General features: G+C 36.3%; 1 protein-coding gene across 2 annotated transcripts in view; it reads right to left on the reverse strand.

Annotated features, from left to right (window-relative positions):
- LOC131029574 (PHAF1 protein At3g51130) overlaps window positions 1-20,271 on the reverse strand; it is a 98,214-nt gene that overhangs the window by 38,483 nt on the left and 39,460 nt on the right. For both annotated transcript variants that reach the window (XM_057960084.2, XM_057960083.2), the window contains exons 4-8: window positions 16,544-16,611; window positions 16,339-16,444; window positions 16,169-16,229; window positions 15,886-16,058; window positions 15,527-15,589 (exon numbers count right to left, since the gene is read on the reverse strand). In XM_057960084.2, coding sequence (XP_057816067.2) covers window positions 15,527-15,589; window positions 15,886-16,058; window positions 16,169-16,229; window positions 16,339-16,444; window positions 16,544-16,611 — 471 coding nt within the window. The remainder of the gene's footprint in view (window positions 1-15,526; window positions 15,590-15,885; window positions 16,059-16,168; window positions 16,230-16,338; window positions 16,445-16,543; window positions 16,612-20,271) is intronic.

Consider the following 20,271-nt stretch of genomic DNA (forward strand, 5'->3'; position numbering starts at 1 on the left):
ATATTTACCTTGCCCAATGCTTGAGTTTTGTGTGCCAATCACAGTAGAGTCTATATCACTCATTTCCTTATGATTAGAGGCTGCAACATCATAATAACCATGCCCAGCATATGCATCTTGCATGCCATCATTTGCAGACTCATCTTTACTAGTTTCTTCATGAATAGGGGTTGCAAGTTCATGTTCTTTTCCAACTGCTGTTATAAAACCAAATTGTTGGCAAGTAGAAGTTTCCACCATTGTAGATGATGTGTGACTAGCCAACTTGAAAACAATAACGTTCCCTTCCACAAAATTGGATATAACACTTGGGGCTGATCCATCAAGGGTGCATCTAATATCCTCGTTGTTTTGAGCCTTCAAGCGGCTCTCTAAAAGAGGAAACTCATTAACCTCATGTTGCAAACTAGTTACACATACTGAATTTTCCGAATCATACCTCTTCTCTTGTTCACACACAACAACATGATTTCTTGTTTGTTTACCTCAAGAAGTTCTTCCTCTCCCTGCTCAACTTGTATATATTCTTCCCTTGGAAGTAATAAGGATCTAAAGTAGGTTTCTCTTTGTTGTCTTGTTTGCTCCATGAGATTGCAGCAATCTTTGACTTCTTGCAAGTGCTGTTTTGCTTGGGCAGCAAGTGTCTTAGCCTTCAATGCTCTTTGTCTCCACTTATTACACATGTCTTGGGTCTTTTCCACATCATCCATGCTAGAATAAAAAAATCAGATCTTATGTGGCTTATATTCACATCAATGGAAGATCTTATGCTGCTGTCACCATTGGGTGTTATGGCTGCCATCTCATGATTTAATGAAGGTATGCTGCTGTCATCAAACAGAAAATCAGATGTACCATTATATCTTCTCATCTTATCTTTATGGAGATCACCATGGGCTGCTGTCCCAAGGTAAGTACCATGCTGAAATTCTCTCTTATGAGCTGCAGGAGCTCCAATCAAATTGTGGTCCGCTGTACCAATCACTAGTCTGCTATTACAAATGATGAAATGAGTCCTCTCCATTAGGACAATATGATATCCATCCAAAGAATCCAAAGCATAGGTGATCTCCATACTAACCAAAATGATTTGATCCTCCCATGGGATCACTGAGTGAAATGTCTCAATCATCTTATGATCATCAACGTGTGAAGGATAAGAAACAACATGTTTGTGTATGGAATCCTCATAGATCTCCATCCTCCCTCCCTTCAAGGGTGGAAGGTCATCAACTAAAGGTGTTCCCAACTAAAGGGTATAGGCATCATGGCTGTGAGTTAACTTCTCCTCTTTCATGGCCCTCGATGCAATTGCAAAAAGGTGATCTCTATCCGCAACAAGGTGCACATAGTTGTTCTTCCTCTTGATCAAAGCTTCTTGCAACACTTCACAATCCTGGGGTCTATCCTTCCCCCACAAATCTACCACCAACTCATAAATGTGATCAAAATGGGATAAGGCTGCCATAACCATATCCTCTTTCACCTTCAGCTGATTCATCCAGGAGTGTGAATGATAGGACTTGTCTTCCTCATGCAAAATCTCAGCTCTACCATCATGTTCATCCCAAACGGCCTTCACCATGATATCTTCCTCTTTTCCATGCATGTGAGCTAAGTCTTCAACATACTCAAACAAAGGATTATCATGTAAAGAGTGAAATTGTATCATATTAATAGACTCATGCCTCTCTACATCTGCTGATGTAGAATATTGGAAAAATGAATTTCTCACTACATAATTATCTTCCCACTCAGCATGACTAGGATCATTATCTCCACAATCTTCATTGGATTCAAACTCACATGAGGACACTATATTGCTGTTCAAACTCAGAAAATTTGAATGCTGATCATACCTTTCCAAGGTGCCTTGGTTGTCTTCTCTTGCTTCTTTCTTCATGATGGGTGGCTCCTCAAGAAGTGCTGGTCTGGGAGTAGTGAGCTGAACATCATATGTCTCCTTAGCTAGTTTAGGTGACCCAAACTTGCTAGATGCTTCCATCTCTATGGCTGCTCTGTTTTCAGATTCCCACGAGCTACATGGTGTAAGGTTCATGACAAACCACACATTGTCAAAGTGGAGAATCTTCCCATTTGGCAATCTCCTAGTCTCTATGAACAGCTCTTCAATGCAATCAATCTCAAACACCCTCATCAAATGCCCTTCTAATGTAAACATGTGTACAAGATCATAGAAGCCAAGGTTATAATAAGCAGCCATACCATGTACAAGGCTGAGAATTATGATCTTCCCTTCATGTTTCTTGATGCTCAGGGATCCACAAGTTGTTCCACCAACCAATGGACGTGATGTCAAGGTACATAGAGACTCCTTCCCAAGCGGTTGATCTTTAACGGTGTTGTCTTCATCTTTTTACTCCATATGAAAACCATGTGATTCTTTTTCCTCCAAGCTAGGGTCTTCACATGATGACTGAATTTTGCTCTTCTTATCCTCACAGGTAGGCTGAAAGACACCTTTGTTCTCTTCTTCCACCATAGGGCTGTCATAGGCTGACTGATTTTTGTTCTCCTTAGGATGCAAATGAAATGATAACACATCTTCTTGCGTTTCTTTTGCATACCCTGCAAGTGGCTGATCCATTATGGTGTCTTCTTTAACTTCATGGTCCTTATGAATGTCAATACCTTCATCCATCCTAGGGCTTTCATGTGACTGAATTTTGTCTTTATCATGAACATAGATAGACCGAAGCAAATCTTCTTCCCTTTCTTGTACTTGCACATTTAACTCTTCACCTTCCCCAATGCTTTCTTTACTATCCTTTGATATTTCGTTCTTTTTTCGCTGCTGATGTGGACTTGTAAACATCAAGTCATCTTCATCCTCATCCGGTATACCCAAAAACCGTGTGAATGAAAGCATGTCTTGTATATTTTGAGGAAGAGAGGGATAATTATCATAGCTGACCAAAATTATTTTATTTGTTGTTGAAGTATGAGGACTCTTAGTTGTTCTAGTAGATAGAGATGCGCCATTAGAATGCATAACTTTCCTTGAAAGTGTATCTTCATCGTGCTGCAATTTTCGAAGTATCCTTTGTTGTGAATGGTGAAGGTCCCTCAACATTTGTTCCCTGCTAGGCACCTTTCCCCTCGTTCCCATTTCGCTGTCCACAATCACAACTCAAACCAAACTGAAGTGAAAACAATTGATCTTTACCCAACAGGCTAGCAAAATCATGGCTCTAATACCACTAAAAGTTCCCCAATCCAATTTTTACCAGGTCTGATCCAAAATTTGAGGTTATGTTCAATGTTTATCTGCTGATAAGTCTTTGGCCAGCATATATTTGGATGGGTTTGATTGGTCTTTGTTTTTGTTTTGGTTGGTTTTGAAGTTTATGCAAGATTTTTGAATATTCCATAAAAGAGATTGCTGATTTAACATAACAAAATGCATAACACAAGGAAGATAATCAAGAAACCTTCTTTTTGCTTAAAAGAGCAATGAACATACCATTAACATGTGCCCATAGGTCTGATGTAAATTCCCAGCCAATAGATAATAGAAATCAGCTCCAAATAATGTTAAAGCCCTAAATACACTCTTAAGGTTTGAAATCCTTCAACCCAAAATGGAACGGTTGACTAAAATAGAGCTGGAAATAGATAATAATGCCCTCTAGAAGGTTTGCCCTACAACCAGTTGTAGAAAATCTGCCCTCCAACTGATAGATCTGCTCATAAATCCGCAAAGAAGGCTGCCATATGCACACTGAAGCTGTATTCTCCCAGAAACTGATACCCAGAGAGATGGGTTTTCGTCGAAATCCCCCCAAATCTTCCAGAAGTTGGCGTTCCTGAAAACCCAAGCTGCTGAAACCCTCATGCAAGCTGCTGATCTGAAAATGGAGAGGTAAGAATTGAATCCAAATGATAGGCAAAATGCCTTTTTATCTATTTTGGGATTACTATTTGACTTAAAATCATAAAATATCCTTGAGGGTCTAATTTCTCATTGTGAACTTGGCCCCCTTTTAAAAAACAACTTAAGTTACTAGGATGGGGGGCACTTTTCACTATTCCTCTTATGTTTCTCTGTTACTATTCACTTTTTACTATTCACATAAGGCCGACTTTAATATTTCAATTTTAATCATGGTTTCACCTCAAAACTCCAAACTGAAAGGCTTTTAAAGATCCCTGCTGAGCTCCACGACCCTCAGTTGGGTCCTCCAAACCACCCTGCTAAAATGTGGGACCCCAATGATAGGCCAATCCTTGCTCAACTCCCTGTCACCTAGGAAGGGGACATTACATAATGGTTACAACCTTTCACAATTACCACCCTTCGAAAGGGTCACAACCGTTCATCATTGCTGCCCCTTTGAAAGAGTCACTTCTTTATCTTCTTCACCTTAATGCTTCCTTAATCCCTTAACTCCCTTCTTTTTTCCTTCATCTCTTTTTTCCTTCATCTCTTTTTTCCCCAAATGAAGTTCTCTTACTTCATGCCTTTTGACCATTCATTAAACTTAACTAGATTTTAATTATATTAAATTATATTCTTATATATTTTAATTTATTATTATTATTTATAAATAAACTGTATTTCAACAAGGGAATATTATAATTCGCCTTTCTCAAAATTGCTTGTCCTCAAGCAATGTAGGTTTCTATGAACTAAATCAAGAAGGTCCCAAACCAATCCTTGGAGATTTGTATTCCTTAATTTGGTTGACCCAACTTTTGCACAATATCATGGATATATCTTCCCGTTAAAGCATGGGTGATCTTAACATATATTAAGATGAGGATTAGAAGCATGGCACATATCTAGTACCCAGAATATATTCATAAATTTTTGGTTTACTCTTGTTATTCTCATATTCTAGATCAACCCAAGGCAATAATCATAGAGATTCATGGAATAGACATGATGGGAACACATCAAGCATGAACTAAACACGGAGCATACACATAAAAACACAAAGTATACGCATGAAAACACAAAGCATACACATGAATATGTGTAGACATAGTGAATAGGCAAATTACAATAAATATTATGACTAGCTAATTAACCTATACCTAATCATTGCTTAGTTCGGTAGGAACTCAAAAGGGCACCAGTAAAATGCCCAACCCAACTAAGCCCGAGAGCAAGCAATATCCAAGTCATGGCCATTTGCATTACATCCCACAATCGACAGGAATGTCCAACCAGGACTAGATCCATCCCTTGGAGTAATCAATTCATCACTTAGCCCACAAGAGGCAAGAATGTCCAACCAGGACCAAATCCATCTCTTGGGGTAATCAATTCATCACTTAGCCCACACGAGGTAGGAACATCCAACCAAGACCAGATCCATCTCTTAAGGGTTATCAATTCATCGCTTAGCCCACAAGAGGCAGGAATGTCCAACCAGGTCCACATCCATCTCTTGGGGTAATCAATTCATCACTTAGCCCACAAGAGGCAGGAACATCCAACCAAGACCAGACCCATCTCTTAGGGTAATCAATTCATCACTTAGCCCACAAGAGGCAAGAACATCCAACCAAGACCAAATCCATCTCTTGGGGTAATCAATTCATCACTTAGCCCACAAGAGGCAAGAACGTCCAACCAAGACCAAATCCATCTCTTGGGGTAATCAATTCATCACTTAGCCCACAAGAGGCAAGAACATCCAACTAGGACCAGATCCATCTCTTGAGGTAATCAATTCATCACTTAGCCCACAAGAGGCAGGAACGTCCAACCAAGACCAGATTCATCTCTTGGGGTAACCATTATTCGACAATTCACAATAAATATCTTCCACAAATCTGCATATATTCCTCTTAAATTCTGCTCCAATATTCATCACAATCTCCTTAGGACCTGCCTTTTATCTTCTGGTATGTATTTATTTTATCATTCACATTTAACACACATTTCCCACTTCTTCCACATCATATTCTCTACATGCCACAAACTTAATTTATATCTCCATCGCCAAATAAAATGATGCATCTCTTTAATAGAGAACTCCTTTCCAAAAGACATGACTTTAAGTTACAAACCAGTTTATTATCCCAAGTGCTGCTATATTTCTCCCTAACTATAATTTTATTCTCTTTAATAATTTTTGCACCTTATTCACTTAATATTGTCTTTTATTCATATTATATCTCTTCTATATCTGCATTAACTCCTTTTCTAATATGCAGGTCTGATATAACTTTATTTCTGACACAACATCTACTTCTTTGCCTTGCTTGCTTGAGCATATATATTATTCCTTATATTCTTCATACATTTCTCCCTTGAAAGATTAACCTTTTTACTTCACACTACTCTCTTGCTCAAATCTGCTTACAAAATATTCATGTATCTGCAGTTATACTCAGAAACCTGCTCTTAAATGGACTGAGTTTTTATCTTGTTTTCTTATATTTTCTTCATGCATAAATCTACTTTTTATAAAAATATTTATTCTTTGTTCCTTATAAACTCCTCATATATCTCACTTCAACTCACACATCGACTTATGTTTTGATGATAGAACATCTCATTCTCATCTACTATTCAGCCACACTTCTCATTCTCCCTTTATGGTTTCTCATGCCTTTGAAAAGGGGGGACTTTATGGAAGGAAATGCTTTATTCAAGAACAGGCGTCCTTTCCTTTTAGATTCCATTGCTACCATTTGCTAATAATGACAACGTTAATATGTCTTTGATTCACTGATAGGCATGTAACTAATCACTTTGTTATTAAACTTCTTTGAGATAAGTGCTGCACCTTATGACTTATTAATCACTTTATGTTTGGCATTTCTCCTTTTAAGCAATAATGATTTATGCTTGTAATGGTATGACTATAATCTGCTCTTTGTTCCCTCAGGTTGGCAGGAACGGTGCTCTGATACCATTTGTAATGTCCCCTTTTGGAAGGACACTAAATCTTGCCCACTAAACTTGTAGAATTATTGCAGGTTATGTATTTTCAGTTTACTATGGTAATTTGGACAGATTCAGTTTGATGTTGTTTCCCTCTTTAAAAGCTAAATGCTGCTCTCTTGGATGAGTGCTATAACTGAATGGTTCGATTTGAATTTGATTGCTGAAGGTTCTTTGCTCACTTAGGAGAATTGATGTTAATTGTATTGATTTCCTCAATTGATTGATAAGTCCCCTTCAATGCTTGCAATGAATTCTCTTTTATACTTAATTGGTGGAAGGGTCACCACCTTTCATAAGAATTGAGTCACCACTTTTCATTGTTGCCCTTGAAAATAATATATATTCCTCAGATTGATCTCCCTTTTTTATCTCCTCCTCAAATGAAAACTTCTCCCCTTTATATCCTCCAATGTGAGGGAGAGTCACACCTCTTCACAATGGTCACAACCTTTCACAATTACCACCCTTCAAAAGGGTCACAACCCTTCAGCATTGCTGCCCCTTTGGAACAGTTACTTTCTTATCTTCTTCCCATTAATGCTTCCTTAATTCCTTTGCTCCCTTCTTTCTTCCTTCATCTGTTTTCTCCCCAAATCAAGTTCTCTTGTCTCCCTTTTATATCTCATGTTTGATGGAGTCCCAACTTTTCATTTCATGCCTTTTGACCATTCATTAAACTTAACAAAATTTTGATTATATTTAATTTTATTTTTATTCTTTTATATTTCAATTTACTATTATTATTTATTAATAAATCCTATTTCAACAAGGGGACATTACATTCACCAAACAAATAGATGGCAAAAATGTTGCGAAGTAGGTTTTTCCTACAAGTTTTTAGGCTGAGACACAAAAAGTTGTCACATTTTTAAAGCCTCTAGTAGAAGTTTTAAAACTAGTGGATGAGAAGAAATCTTCATGGACTATTTGTAAAAGGCCATGGATAGGGCCAAGGAGGTGATGAGGGGTAAGATGGAAAATAATTGGGACAAGTACATGCCATTAAGGGACATAATCAATAAGAGATGGGATCAACAAATGCACTCCTCTCTTCATGTCACTAGATAAATCAGAATACATAATTGTTCTATAGTGCCCTTGTTTGAAGAAAAAATTCATTTCAAATGAGTGGATGGAGTTTGACTTCACCAATAAAATAGATGGCAAAATAGTTGCAGAGTAGATTTTTTTACAAGTTTTGGTGAGGCACAAGAAGTTGTCAAATTTTAAAGACACTATTATAAGTTTTGAGACTAGTGGATGGGGAGAAATTCCCATTGATTATTTGTATGAGGCAATGGATAGGTCTAAGGAGGTGATGGGGAATAGGATGAAAAATAACAAAGCCAAGTGCATGCCATTGTGGAGCATGATCAATAAGAGACAGAACTAATAGATGCATTCCCCTTGCCATGTCATTAGATAACATCTGAATCCATTGTTGTTCTATAGCCTCTCATTTAGAGATGATACTAAAGTCATGTAGGCCTACTCATGTACATGGAGAAAATGTTCACTACTCTAGCAGCATTGGATGCGATTAAGGTAAATCTACCAATATATAAGTAGGAAAGGGTTTTTTCTCTTTGATTACGGTTGTCATGCAAGGCAAGAAGACCTTCAAAGCAAGTAGATTGTAATGTCCCATTTTGGGATATACCTGATTTTTGCCCAAAAATAACAATTCCAACACAATAAAATTGGTATTATAAACAATATTAATTAACATCAAGGCGTTAATATCAAGAATCAATGATCATATACAGATAATTTTTATTAAAAATCAAAGTATCCTAAATTCATTCATATATATTTCATAGCTTATTCCCATAATCAACCATATTGGGAATCCGATGGAAAAGCTTGATAGGACCAGCAAGAGTTTCTTCCTCAACCAGGCCCCAGGGCACGAAATGAACCTCCAATCCATTTGGCCACTTGGCCCACAAGTATCGCAAGACCTCCAATCCATCCATCTCAGGGTGGCATACTTGATGAGGGAAGACCAGTACTGTTGCATCTTCTATTTGCAAAACATTTCACATTAATTATAAACATGGTTGCTTATAAATATACAGTAAATAATTACTTATCATATAAGTCGTGATGGATTGGCAATTTAATCATATAAGTAAAACTTAAAAGCTTCCTAAAAGATTTATATCGAGATAAATACAATAATACTTGCATACCAATTATTTCCCTTAATATTTTAATATTATAGACCCTTGTTATAAATTTCTAGCTGAGGTTTATTTTTCAATTCTTCTCCAATTCAAACTTGATTTTTTTATGCCTTCCTCAATTGAGATTTCCTCTCTTTTTATATCCTCCAAGATGGGAAGGGTCACAACCCCTAGTCTTGAAAAGATACCAACTGCTGCCTTTTCACTTGCAACTGCTGCCCTTTCTTGATCGCTGTAGTTAGGGATAACAAGGGGTTCCTGCATACAATAATTTCCACCGCTAAGGATTAATATCTCTCAAAGGAAAATGCTGACCAGTAAATAATTATAATCCCTTTGCTCTCCTTAAAAAGGGCAATCTATCATAGTTATTATTTTATATTTATATTATCTTTATTTTCTTATGGTGGGGGGCATGACATAGACTCCATAAACTTTTCATAATCTCTCAGGGGTTCCTGCATACAATAATTTCCACCGCTAAGGATTAATAGCTCTCAAAGGAAAATGCTGACCAGTAAATAATTATAATCCCTTCGCTCTCCTTATAAGGGCAATCTATTATAGTTATTATTTTATATTTATATTATCTTTATTTTCTTATGGTGGGGGGCATGACATAGACTCCATTAACTTTTCATAATCTCTCTATATTATTATTATATACATACACATTAAAAATGTTAAGCTTTGAGTAGATCTTACATGATATCATCTAAAAATAACTTGGCGTTTTTTAGCACAATGGTGAGGATTTTGTGGCAAAGAAGCCAAAAATCTTTGATGGCCAATTTTTCCCCAATCAAACCTCCTTTTTTACAAAAATACCTATTTTTTGGTTTGCTAATTTATTCCTGGAAATGATTTTTATTGCTATGACAAAACCAAATAAAATCAAGTTAAACTACATGAAAACCTAATTTAATGATTCGCAAACAAGCTTGAACACGTATATAAAATTTAGGAATGAAAAAAATTCAATAAATGTTTGAAAAATAAAAGCAAAAAACTAACCTAAAACTCAAAAAATTGCAGAATTTCAGTTCTTAAATAACCTACAAACTTGCTTGATTGCTCAAACAAGTTTACGCAATGCAATTGTCATGCCCCCATCCTAAAACTGATATACATCACCGATAAGAAAATTGTCTTATTTATAAGGCATCACAATTTTCTAAAACCTAGCCGACTCCCTTATGTAAGCACTTAAGTTTGATGCTGGCCGACCCTTATGGGAATAAAAACAAAATAATTAAAATGATAGAGGGGCCAACTTATTCTAAGAGGCAGCGCTGAGGTAAAAATAAATTGGCTTAAATTAAATATTCTTAAAGCCGACCTTCACCATGCTGGCCAACTCTCTACTTGTGGTGCCAAGAAAATACAATTGAGATTTAAATTTCAAAATGAATATATATTTGTTTTTGCGAGGGCCAACCTCTCCTGAAAGGATTGCCCATCTTGGGAAGAGTCACATTCCTTGGTGAAGAGGTATGTTAAAACGGGTATAAAACAAGGTTAAGGGGAGATGTGAAAGACAAGCTTTTTAAGGCAATATCTTTCCATTCATTAGCAGACTTATAAACAGATTTGAAATTATTGAAATCAGATTTTATGAGCAGATTTTAAGTAAGTGTATAAACAGATCTTCAGAAGATATATGAGCAGATCTTGAAAAGGTTATGAACAGATCTTGAGAAGATATATAAGCAGTTCTAGAAGATGATTTATAGCAGACCTATATGCTGTACAAGAACAGATCTGATATAAGATATTCAGATTCAGGCATACAACCCTTGAGCATTACACAAGTAATAGTAACTCTTGTGGTAGGGGGCTAATTATAACTACTCACATATGAACAATATGTATACAACCTGATGATAATTATATGATCCCTTATATATTGAATATAGACAAAAATGTATAATTCCTCATATGTCTGTTAAAATGCTGAAAAAAAACCTGATAGGGATAGTGAGGGAATACAAGGAGGGGAAACATTTATGAAGTCCTCTTCTAAGCACACCGCCTCATGGTGGATGACCAATGGTCCCATGAGGCTAAGGGAGTGCAAGGAGTGCCCCACCCTTGGGCTTAAAAGGAAAGGATGTTCCGGACACCCTATTGTAGTTTCGCCTCAAACCTCCGCCATGGTTGATTATTGGGTTAAGGACTCTGAATCATAAAAAGGTGAATAAGGGTGGTATGATGAGGGAGAATGGTTGTAGGACACCTGACTAGGTACACCACCTCATATGAGATGGTGGAAGGCCACATGAGGCCAAGAGGGATGGCATATACACTCTTGGGCCTAGGGTAGAGGGTCATTTTGGGCAGCCTATCATGTCTCCTTATCCTAGCCATCTATAGTTGAACTCCATTAATGAATTAGATATATCATATAATTAAGCTAATGTTCCTAACCCTAGTAAGGCCGCTACTAGGATCTCTCTTGTTCAAAAATTTAATTGGTAAATGGTATCTCTAACTCTATTTCATTACTTGGAATTGTGATTTTAGGGTAAAAACTAGGGCATTTACAAAAGGGAACATTACAGCAATGTAAGGAATGAGAATTGGATTCTATCTTGAAGACAAAAAGTGTGCACTTTTTGCACATTTTTTGTTGTGGAGCACATCCAAGCCATGTTGGTGAGTACTTGCAGCCAGTCTATACCGTGAGCCTACTAAAAAATGGGGCAAGTGTGTTGGTGAGTTTCTAGCCTAGTTTTTCAATTTGTTAGTACATGCATGGTGAGTTTTGCATCTATGAACCTAACAACGCATTAAATCAAGATTACAAACATTATGATATGAGAACACAAGAACCTAACCCACTCACACGTTAGACGTGACAACCCTAACAAATCCAGAACACGTTTTTAGATCACAGCAACCACAAAAGCCAACAAACCCCCTGATACAAAAGGGGAAAATCTAAATGGTTGGTCTAGAGCATCTGGTAGTTATCCTACAATTCTGCAAATATGTTCTTCTGAAACTTAGTAATAATCAACCTGTGTTCTTACCCTAAAACAATCATGTCAAAGTATCATCAACTCACCATGCCCCTAGCCATCTAAACCCTTGTGCAATGTATAAAATATATATGTACTGCTCAAAAATGACCATCTTGCTGATCAACCTATGCTTGTAATCATTAGATTCACCTCCAGCTAACACTTAAGACCACTTTGCTCCACACTCCTCTATGAGCAATACCTGTCAATCTATACTAATCATCATGAATGACTAATCACCAAAACCTTTAACCTTCCAACATCAGTTGTTGAGGAAAATAATAGCATTCCATCACTTTTGCTCCTCATAAAAGCTCACAAAAACAAAAGCAAAATGGGATGCCGCCAAACTACAAACACAACACCAAAAACCATACAATTAAAACACCAAACTGAAATCAAAAAGAAAAACTCCTTAAAGTGCCTCTCAAGCAGTACATCCGATCTCCAAACAAGAAGCTAACTGGGGATAAGAATGGTCCTCCTTCTCTGATGGGTCCACTAACCTCCTCTTGGTACTGCTGGACTCTTCAAAGTCAGATGCAGCATGTAAGTCACCAAAAAATATATTTAATGGTCATGATAGCACAATCATGAAGTAAAGTTAATATATATATGAAACTCAGTGTGCTCATGTGGAAAAAAAAAAGAGAAAATAACAGGGTGTCAAATTATTATTTATAATTTTCCACTAATAATGCACCCAATGTAAAGGTATAAGTAATTCTCCACTTAACATACCATGGGGTCTTTAATAGTTTTTCTTTGTGCTTATAAATAGAAAGATCCCTAAAATACATGTTAAACAAAAAATAGGACTTAAGAAAAAGTAATGTTGCGATTTGAACCTCAAACCTCAGAAAGATTAATAAAATATTAACAAATGAATTTATTGCCGGTTTCTACCCTTTTGTGTCCTCATAAAACAATCACCAAGTGATTTTTTAAAAAACAAAAGAAAATAATGTCATGCCCTAAGCTTACATACAACATTAAATGCATTTTTTGGATATTGAGATGATTACAGGATTATTTCTGTGATGAACAGCAGGAAAATGCAGAAAGAAAGGATAACATAAAGAATATCAAGTGGCCTTAGAGGCACAGCCAACAAGACGGCAACGTTTCTAACTTGAGCAATAGAGAGGAAACAGAATGCATCCCACAGATCTCACTTAGCTTCTCCAGTAGAAAAACTTAAATTTTATCACCATCAAGCAATCATCTACTCACCAATCTGAATGCATAGAAACCTCCAACATTTATGCATTTTTTTAATAAAGCAAAGTCATCTTCTAAGCTGTAAAATTTTACATGTCTTGTTGCGCTGCTTTGACATGGCTGTACACTATAGCATTATCACCAAGCCCTACCAATGATAAAACCTCCAGACGGTTTGCACAGTTTATTAAAAAATGCTCAAACAAATCAAATAAAATGCCATCATATTCACTTGATGTATCTCACTTAGACAAGACACCTAAATCAGGCCTACACAAAAAAGAAAAAGAAAAAAGCTACACTTCAGACTCTCCCCAGACATTCGTTAAACAAGCCATACACAATAGACAATAGATGTTCACCAGAGCCATACAAAAAGGAATACTCTTCAAAACAAAATAAGTTACACACTCTCTTCAATTGCCCCATTGCCTCTAGTACCTCACTATTAATCCAAAGAAAGAAAGAAAGATTTCTTCATCATAATAAAGGTACGGCAACAATATGATATTGATTTCACAGGATAGATTTTAAAATAAAAGATTATGGACTTTCTAAAAGCATTCACATAATAAAACCACCCAAACCACCTTAAAGTAAACTTCCTGCACACACAACCACCAACTAATTAACCTGAACATATCAACAACACATCACATGAAGATTATTAACACTGTGACATGAGAACATAAGAACCTAACTCACTAACACATACGAAAAACACTTTTGGATCACACCAACCACAAAAGCTAACACAATGGAGCTAAGGTCTAATCTTTAATGTCTCATAGGATAGGTAGTGTAGTCTTAATAGGATTTTGTTGCAAGGTTGGCAATGTTTGTGATACTTGTGCATTGTACACTTGTACAATTTACTGCAACAATATCCCTTGACGGGACAGGACTGATCTGCGAAGTTATGTGAGGATGCGAAACAGTGTGTTATGTACCTGCTGAAAATAGTAGATTATCAGTGTTCTCTCAACTCTATCAATGGATTAGTATGTAGCAATCTATTAGCTAAATCCTTCAATATAATGTTGCAAACATGGATATATTGTACTAGAAGGTTTCATGGCAACATGTCATACACTTATAGTATTCTACATCTTCTCACAGTATTATGAATCTTAATCTGCTTCCTAGACTCACTACAAGTTGAAGTATTGGTTCTCCTAATCTTCTGCTCTGCAATATAGTAAACATAATGTTAGCTAAAAGCATTCAGAGTTGTAACATAATCAATCAAGCACCAATCTACATGGTGGTCACATCTTTTTAAGCATTAATGAACAGACCTCTTAATTCTTAACAATTATCATACATAAATAGATGATACATTGAGTCATTATGTTACCTAGGACAACTTGATTCTTCTAAAATATCATGTCACTATTCTGTTCAAATTGATGCAAGTAATTTCTCTAACATTTGACATAACTATGTTGTCCGTTTATATCCACCACTGCCAGATTCAATGGACTAAAAATAGTAGAAAGAATCTATTGGTAGAAACTTTTTGTCTCTCCACCACAGAATATTTGTAAACAGGCAAGACGAGAAAGCAAGAGGTTGTGTGAAATTGATATGCATGTGCATAAGACTGAACAAATGAGAGAGACGAGCATTAATCGTGTCCGATAAATCATTGCATAGGAAGATGGCTCTGGTCAGTCAAATGTCCTTATATAACTGACTATTTGTTATGAATAAAATTGGGATGGTGTAACAACTTGGCACAATTTACTTAGCTTCATCAAACATAAATCAGAGCTACTTATAATTTTGACATCATACAAATGATACATAGTGTCTCTTCCCTATCAGCCTTATACTGGCAATTTAGATGCAGCATAAGTTACGATTTCACATTACTTATATAAGAGTAATATATAGAAAGACACCCAAATGTAATCTACTCAAGAATCAATAGAACTTAGTCCTATTTTTTTTAAAAGAACCAACTTTTAGAAGTTTTTTTTCCGTGCATCAATCAACCTTTTAACTAAAATCCTCTTAAAAGTACACTATTACAGAAAGGATCCATATATATTCTCAGAAATTTTGAAAAATTATGCTTCGATCATCAGGACCAATATAGGGTAATTTCCTTCTATCTCCACTTCCTTAATATTTACACAAATCTAAAACATGATCATTTAAATTTGACAAACCTGTGGTGAAGCTCCAAAAGGAATATGCTGCCCCCCAACAGTGAACCAAATTTCTTTATCTAGCTGAAAAACATAATTGCAGACCTTAGAAAACATTATGAGATTCATAGTCAGAATTCAAATAGTAATGCACATTAAATTTATTTACAGCCAGAATATGGAGCCCACGAATTATGACTCTTTCAAAAGAAAAATGATGGCACAATATTGACCAAACGATTCCCATTTGTACTAGCTGAGCAGACTGATTGATGACTCAGTTTGCCTGCACGTGTAACATACCATATGCTATGTAACGAATACAACAATGTAGGGTATATGATATATCCACTAAACTAGAATTGTCTGGAAGAACAAACCTTGGCATGAACCACCTCCATATATAAAGATCCCACAGGCAATGGAGGTGGTACAGCTTTTTTTAATAAAGCTCCAACACCCACACCAATGTTACTTCCACTAGATTTATCATATATGCATACACGGGAGGTTACTGGAGTTGTTCCATCTGGAAACTCTAAAGGCAGTTCCGCTGCTTCCAAACATAAGGCAAAAAAAAGCATTTTTACTGCTCCTTTTGAATCTAAATTGTAGAATTCTGATGAAAAAGTTCCACTAGTACAAGACAAATTGAGTTTTTACCTTTCCGGTCCAACAAATAGTCCTTATACAAAGGAGGAATTGGAAATGCAAATGACAAGCCCTGAAAAACAAAAAAGAATACCATTCATTATAGTAACAAAATATAAAGCAATTACACAACCATAGCTTAACTATTTGCAAAGGGCAAAGCACACTGTGCCAAAACTTACTGGGTAGAAAAGAGTATACATTCCCCTGTCTACATCATAACTTCCCGGAAAAGTTGGTCCACAGACAGCATAAACAGCTACAAATGTAGCTAGTGTATTAGGTCCCCTGTAAACAGAGGCAATAAAAGTTTAGCAGAAACAAGCATTGCTGATAGGTAGACAAAGAACTTAATTACTAGATGCTATTAAAGAAGAGCCTCGTTACCCGATGAAAGAATTTGCATAGCGCATTTGCAGTCTCTGCACGTCAAATACTTCAATAAGACGCAACCGCTGTCATACCAGAGTGATTAAATTACATCTTGTATAGAAAATGCAAAACAAGAATTTGGAATTTATCATTATAATGATAACTAAAAAAATCCAAAGTAGCTCAAGCATCCAAGAGATCAATGTTTTTCATTTCCCAATCGACCAAGGTTAACCCACAGTAGCATTTCTCAGGATCAGGATTGACTCAACAAACCAAAATTATGATATCGTAATTCAAGTACTCAGGATTCAATCAGGAAAATTTTGAAAATTAAAAAAGTTGAAAATTCATAAAAATAGGGAAAAAAATTGCTTCTCTTTTCAATCGAGATAAAGGAAAAAAACACTGCTTTTCAATCAGACCGCACTGAAAACATTTGTGGTTTTTCTTTTTAAAACCTAAGTGGGGTCTGGGGGGCAGGGTTGAAAGCAGAACCCCCACCACCAATCCCAAAGTAACGCCTTTAAGGCAACAAAGACCTTGATGATGCATGCCATTTTATGATTTTTCAAAATTTTATCACTTTTAAAGCTCCAAAGCATTCAATAAACACGGGCATCAAGGCCACAAAACAATAGTTCGGCATTAATTAAATAAGAATGGAACAGATTTTTGCTTTAAAAATGGGTTCCCTTGAGTGTGTCCTAACCAATCCAATATTTGGTTTCTTTGGCAAAACCCAAATCTGCAACATAAAAATGAGGTTTTAACAGAATTCAAAAGCTAAATAGCATATAGACAAATTGAAATAGCCAGTTTTATCACAAATAAAAACTAGGTTTTTACAAACAAATGTGAATTGTGATTTTTTGAAAAATACACAGTTTATTCTTGATTAAACCAGCCTTGAGAATCCTTCCTGTGATCAAAGGAAAAAACTGGCGATCCAACATGAATCAGAGTGCCAACATGACAGATCAGCAAGTAATCATGATTTCAGCTTCTATGGCCATTGAACACTTGGCACATACATGGAGATGTAGATCCTTTGTATGGTCAAATTTAAACATCCTGAATCATTCTAGAACAGTAATCTTCGTTCTGTTACCTAATCTAATGTTATCCATCATATGAGACATTCTTAAAGCTTGCATGATTACAACTAATCATGCAAAGCATTTATTTGCTGACACTTCCATTGTACATACAGCACTTTTGCATATAAATTTGTCAGTTGCAATAGTCTCTCAAATACTATAATTACTTTAAGGTGGTATCCTTGGACAGCTGCCTCCTATTGCATACTCTATTTATTTCTCAGTGATGTTTGGCATGCTTCTATACAAAAGTATCCGGCACTGAATTCCTAAAATATTCATATAATAATGAAATGCTCCAAAGGAAGTGATGGGAAAATGATACCAACTAAGGTTCTGAATCAAGAAAGTATCTGTACTTAAGGTAAAGATATACTCTAAAGATTTAATCCCAGGAAACTAGTCAACCCTGCACAAATAGAATATAATATATTTCTTTGCTGAGACAAGACATTTCAGATGCTTACCACATGCACAATTTCAAAGAATTTTATGGAACTTCCTCTTTGATGTGCTATCTTTACATTGTATCTCCTTCCAAGGTCTCAAACTTGTGCAGGCATCATCGAAACAACCATTGCCTCTTATTCAAGAATTTATACAAATACTAAATTTCGGTTTCAGACCTTTCAGGTACCATTTTGATCCAGAATTTCATGTTATCTGTCAATTTTTCAGAAATGTAGATTGGACATTTCAGATATTTCTTTGTCCCAAATTTCAGGTTTCAGCTGCCAATTGTTCAGAAAGGTAGCTTTTTCCTTAGAATTTGGATTTGACTTTTCAGATAAATTATTTTGTCGCCATAGTTGCACAATAACCGTCGTTGTGTAAGTCAAACTGGGCGCCAAAAAAGGTTTTAAAATGGCAAATTTTTGTTTGTTTTTAGTGCTTAGGTGTCTGGGTTCACCTAGGTTTGCCGAAGACAAACCAGGCCCAAAAATGGTGCACCTTGCTCAACGCCTCAAACCCACAGAGGAACCGAACCCGGATCCGACACCCCAAGGAACGAACCCTGCAACATAGGTGCAAACCGATGCTATGTGGGGAGGCCACTTCTATTGAGAATGTAAGGATAATGGAGATGAGGTAGCGAAAAAAAAACTAGGAACTTTTTCTCAAAACATATCTAGAAATTCTAAAAAGAGTGAGGGGGAATACCAAATTGCATGGGAAGGCTCTAAGGGTGGGGTGAAATCTTCCAGTCACCCCTGTAATTATTAAGATAGTTGAAATATTAGAGGGCTTGAAAAGCCTTTGAAAAAAAACTAAAAGTTGTACTTGGAATGTTTTGTAAGTAGAAATGCTCACTAGAATGTTGTGAAAAGCCAATTGGGTTTGCCTTGGGTAGATCTTTGAGGTTTACTTAGCCTGATTCTCTGTTTGTTTGTACTTGCATCCTAATGCTACAGGGGGTGTGGTGGCTTTGTTGAGTATGGATTGGGCTAGGAGAGTGGTTGAAAAGGGATGTTCTCCTTGCAATAGGGTTGCTAAGCTTGTTGTGTTTTATTTAAGCGTCGAACTTAAATAGAATGCAATTGCACTTTGAAACTGGAATATGACTAATCTCTGAAGTGACTTCCATTGTTGGGTGGGATTTAATGTCATTGCACATAAGGATGGTAAGTTTGGTAGTTTAAAGTTGCAAATGAACACAAACTAGCAAATTTTTTTATCTAAATGGTTGGTAAATGTTGTTGATCCTCTGTGGACAGGAAAGGAAGAAGGTAGAGCTAATTGGTTCAGTTGCCACAACTATCAGAGAAGGAATAAGAGAATGTAGTCTAGGTTAGATAGATTCTATCTTAAAGAAATCATTTTATAAAGCCTCCAAGGAAGATGGTAATGTGGTTAGCATCAGCAAAGTGAGAAGCACTTTCTATTAGCCTTGTTCTCTTCTAGACCTGATGTTGATTGTAAAGGCTTCTATTAGCTTAATGTTTCTCATCTGAGAGATCCTGATTGTCAAAGAGAAAAACAATTGATAAAACTATGCAGGCGAAGCAATACTAACACAATCTTAAATGCAGCAGAAATAATGACATGCTCACAATAGTCCATGAGAATTTCCCCTAGGAAACTCTTTGAAGAAAAATCTCAACAAAAACAACACTCGCATTATAACTCAACCATTCATAATACAATAACATATTTCACACTTCTGTTCAACACCAATCCATGTGTGAGTATTTATGAACACATCAATAAGCTATGTTTGCGATGCAATGGGTATAAAACAATGGGCCAAATCTATAAGACACATACAGTGTTGCAAATTATGCAACACATATACAACAAATCTTGATGGGGTTAATACTTTGCAGTTTCTTTGAAAGTCCTCTTGCTCTTCTGAGACTTCTCGATTCTTCAGTAACTGTCATGTTGACAAATAGCATAAGGGACTTTTGTGATATGGATGAGATGGGAATCAGAAAAAGGTAAAGTAAAGTTATCGGGGGATTTGGGTTGAAAGAACTTTAGGTTCAAGATGTTTTTTTGGCAGTCAAATGGACTTGGAATCTCTTAATGGTAACAAGCCTTAGAAAGTGCTGATCAAACATAAAATCACTTATAACTCCCCAAGGGCAAGCATGATTCTAAAGGTATTTACTCTTTAGATCTCATGGTTGGTTCTTTGCAGTC

Source organism: Cryptomeria japonica, chromosome 3 (assembly GCF_030272615.1).
Source record: "Cryptomeria japonica chromosome 3, Sugi_1.0, whole genome shotgun sequence".
Lineage (NCBI taxonomy): Eukaryota > Viridiplantae > Streptophyta > Pinopsida > Cupressales > Cupressaceae > Cryptomeria > Cryptomeria japonica.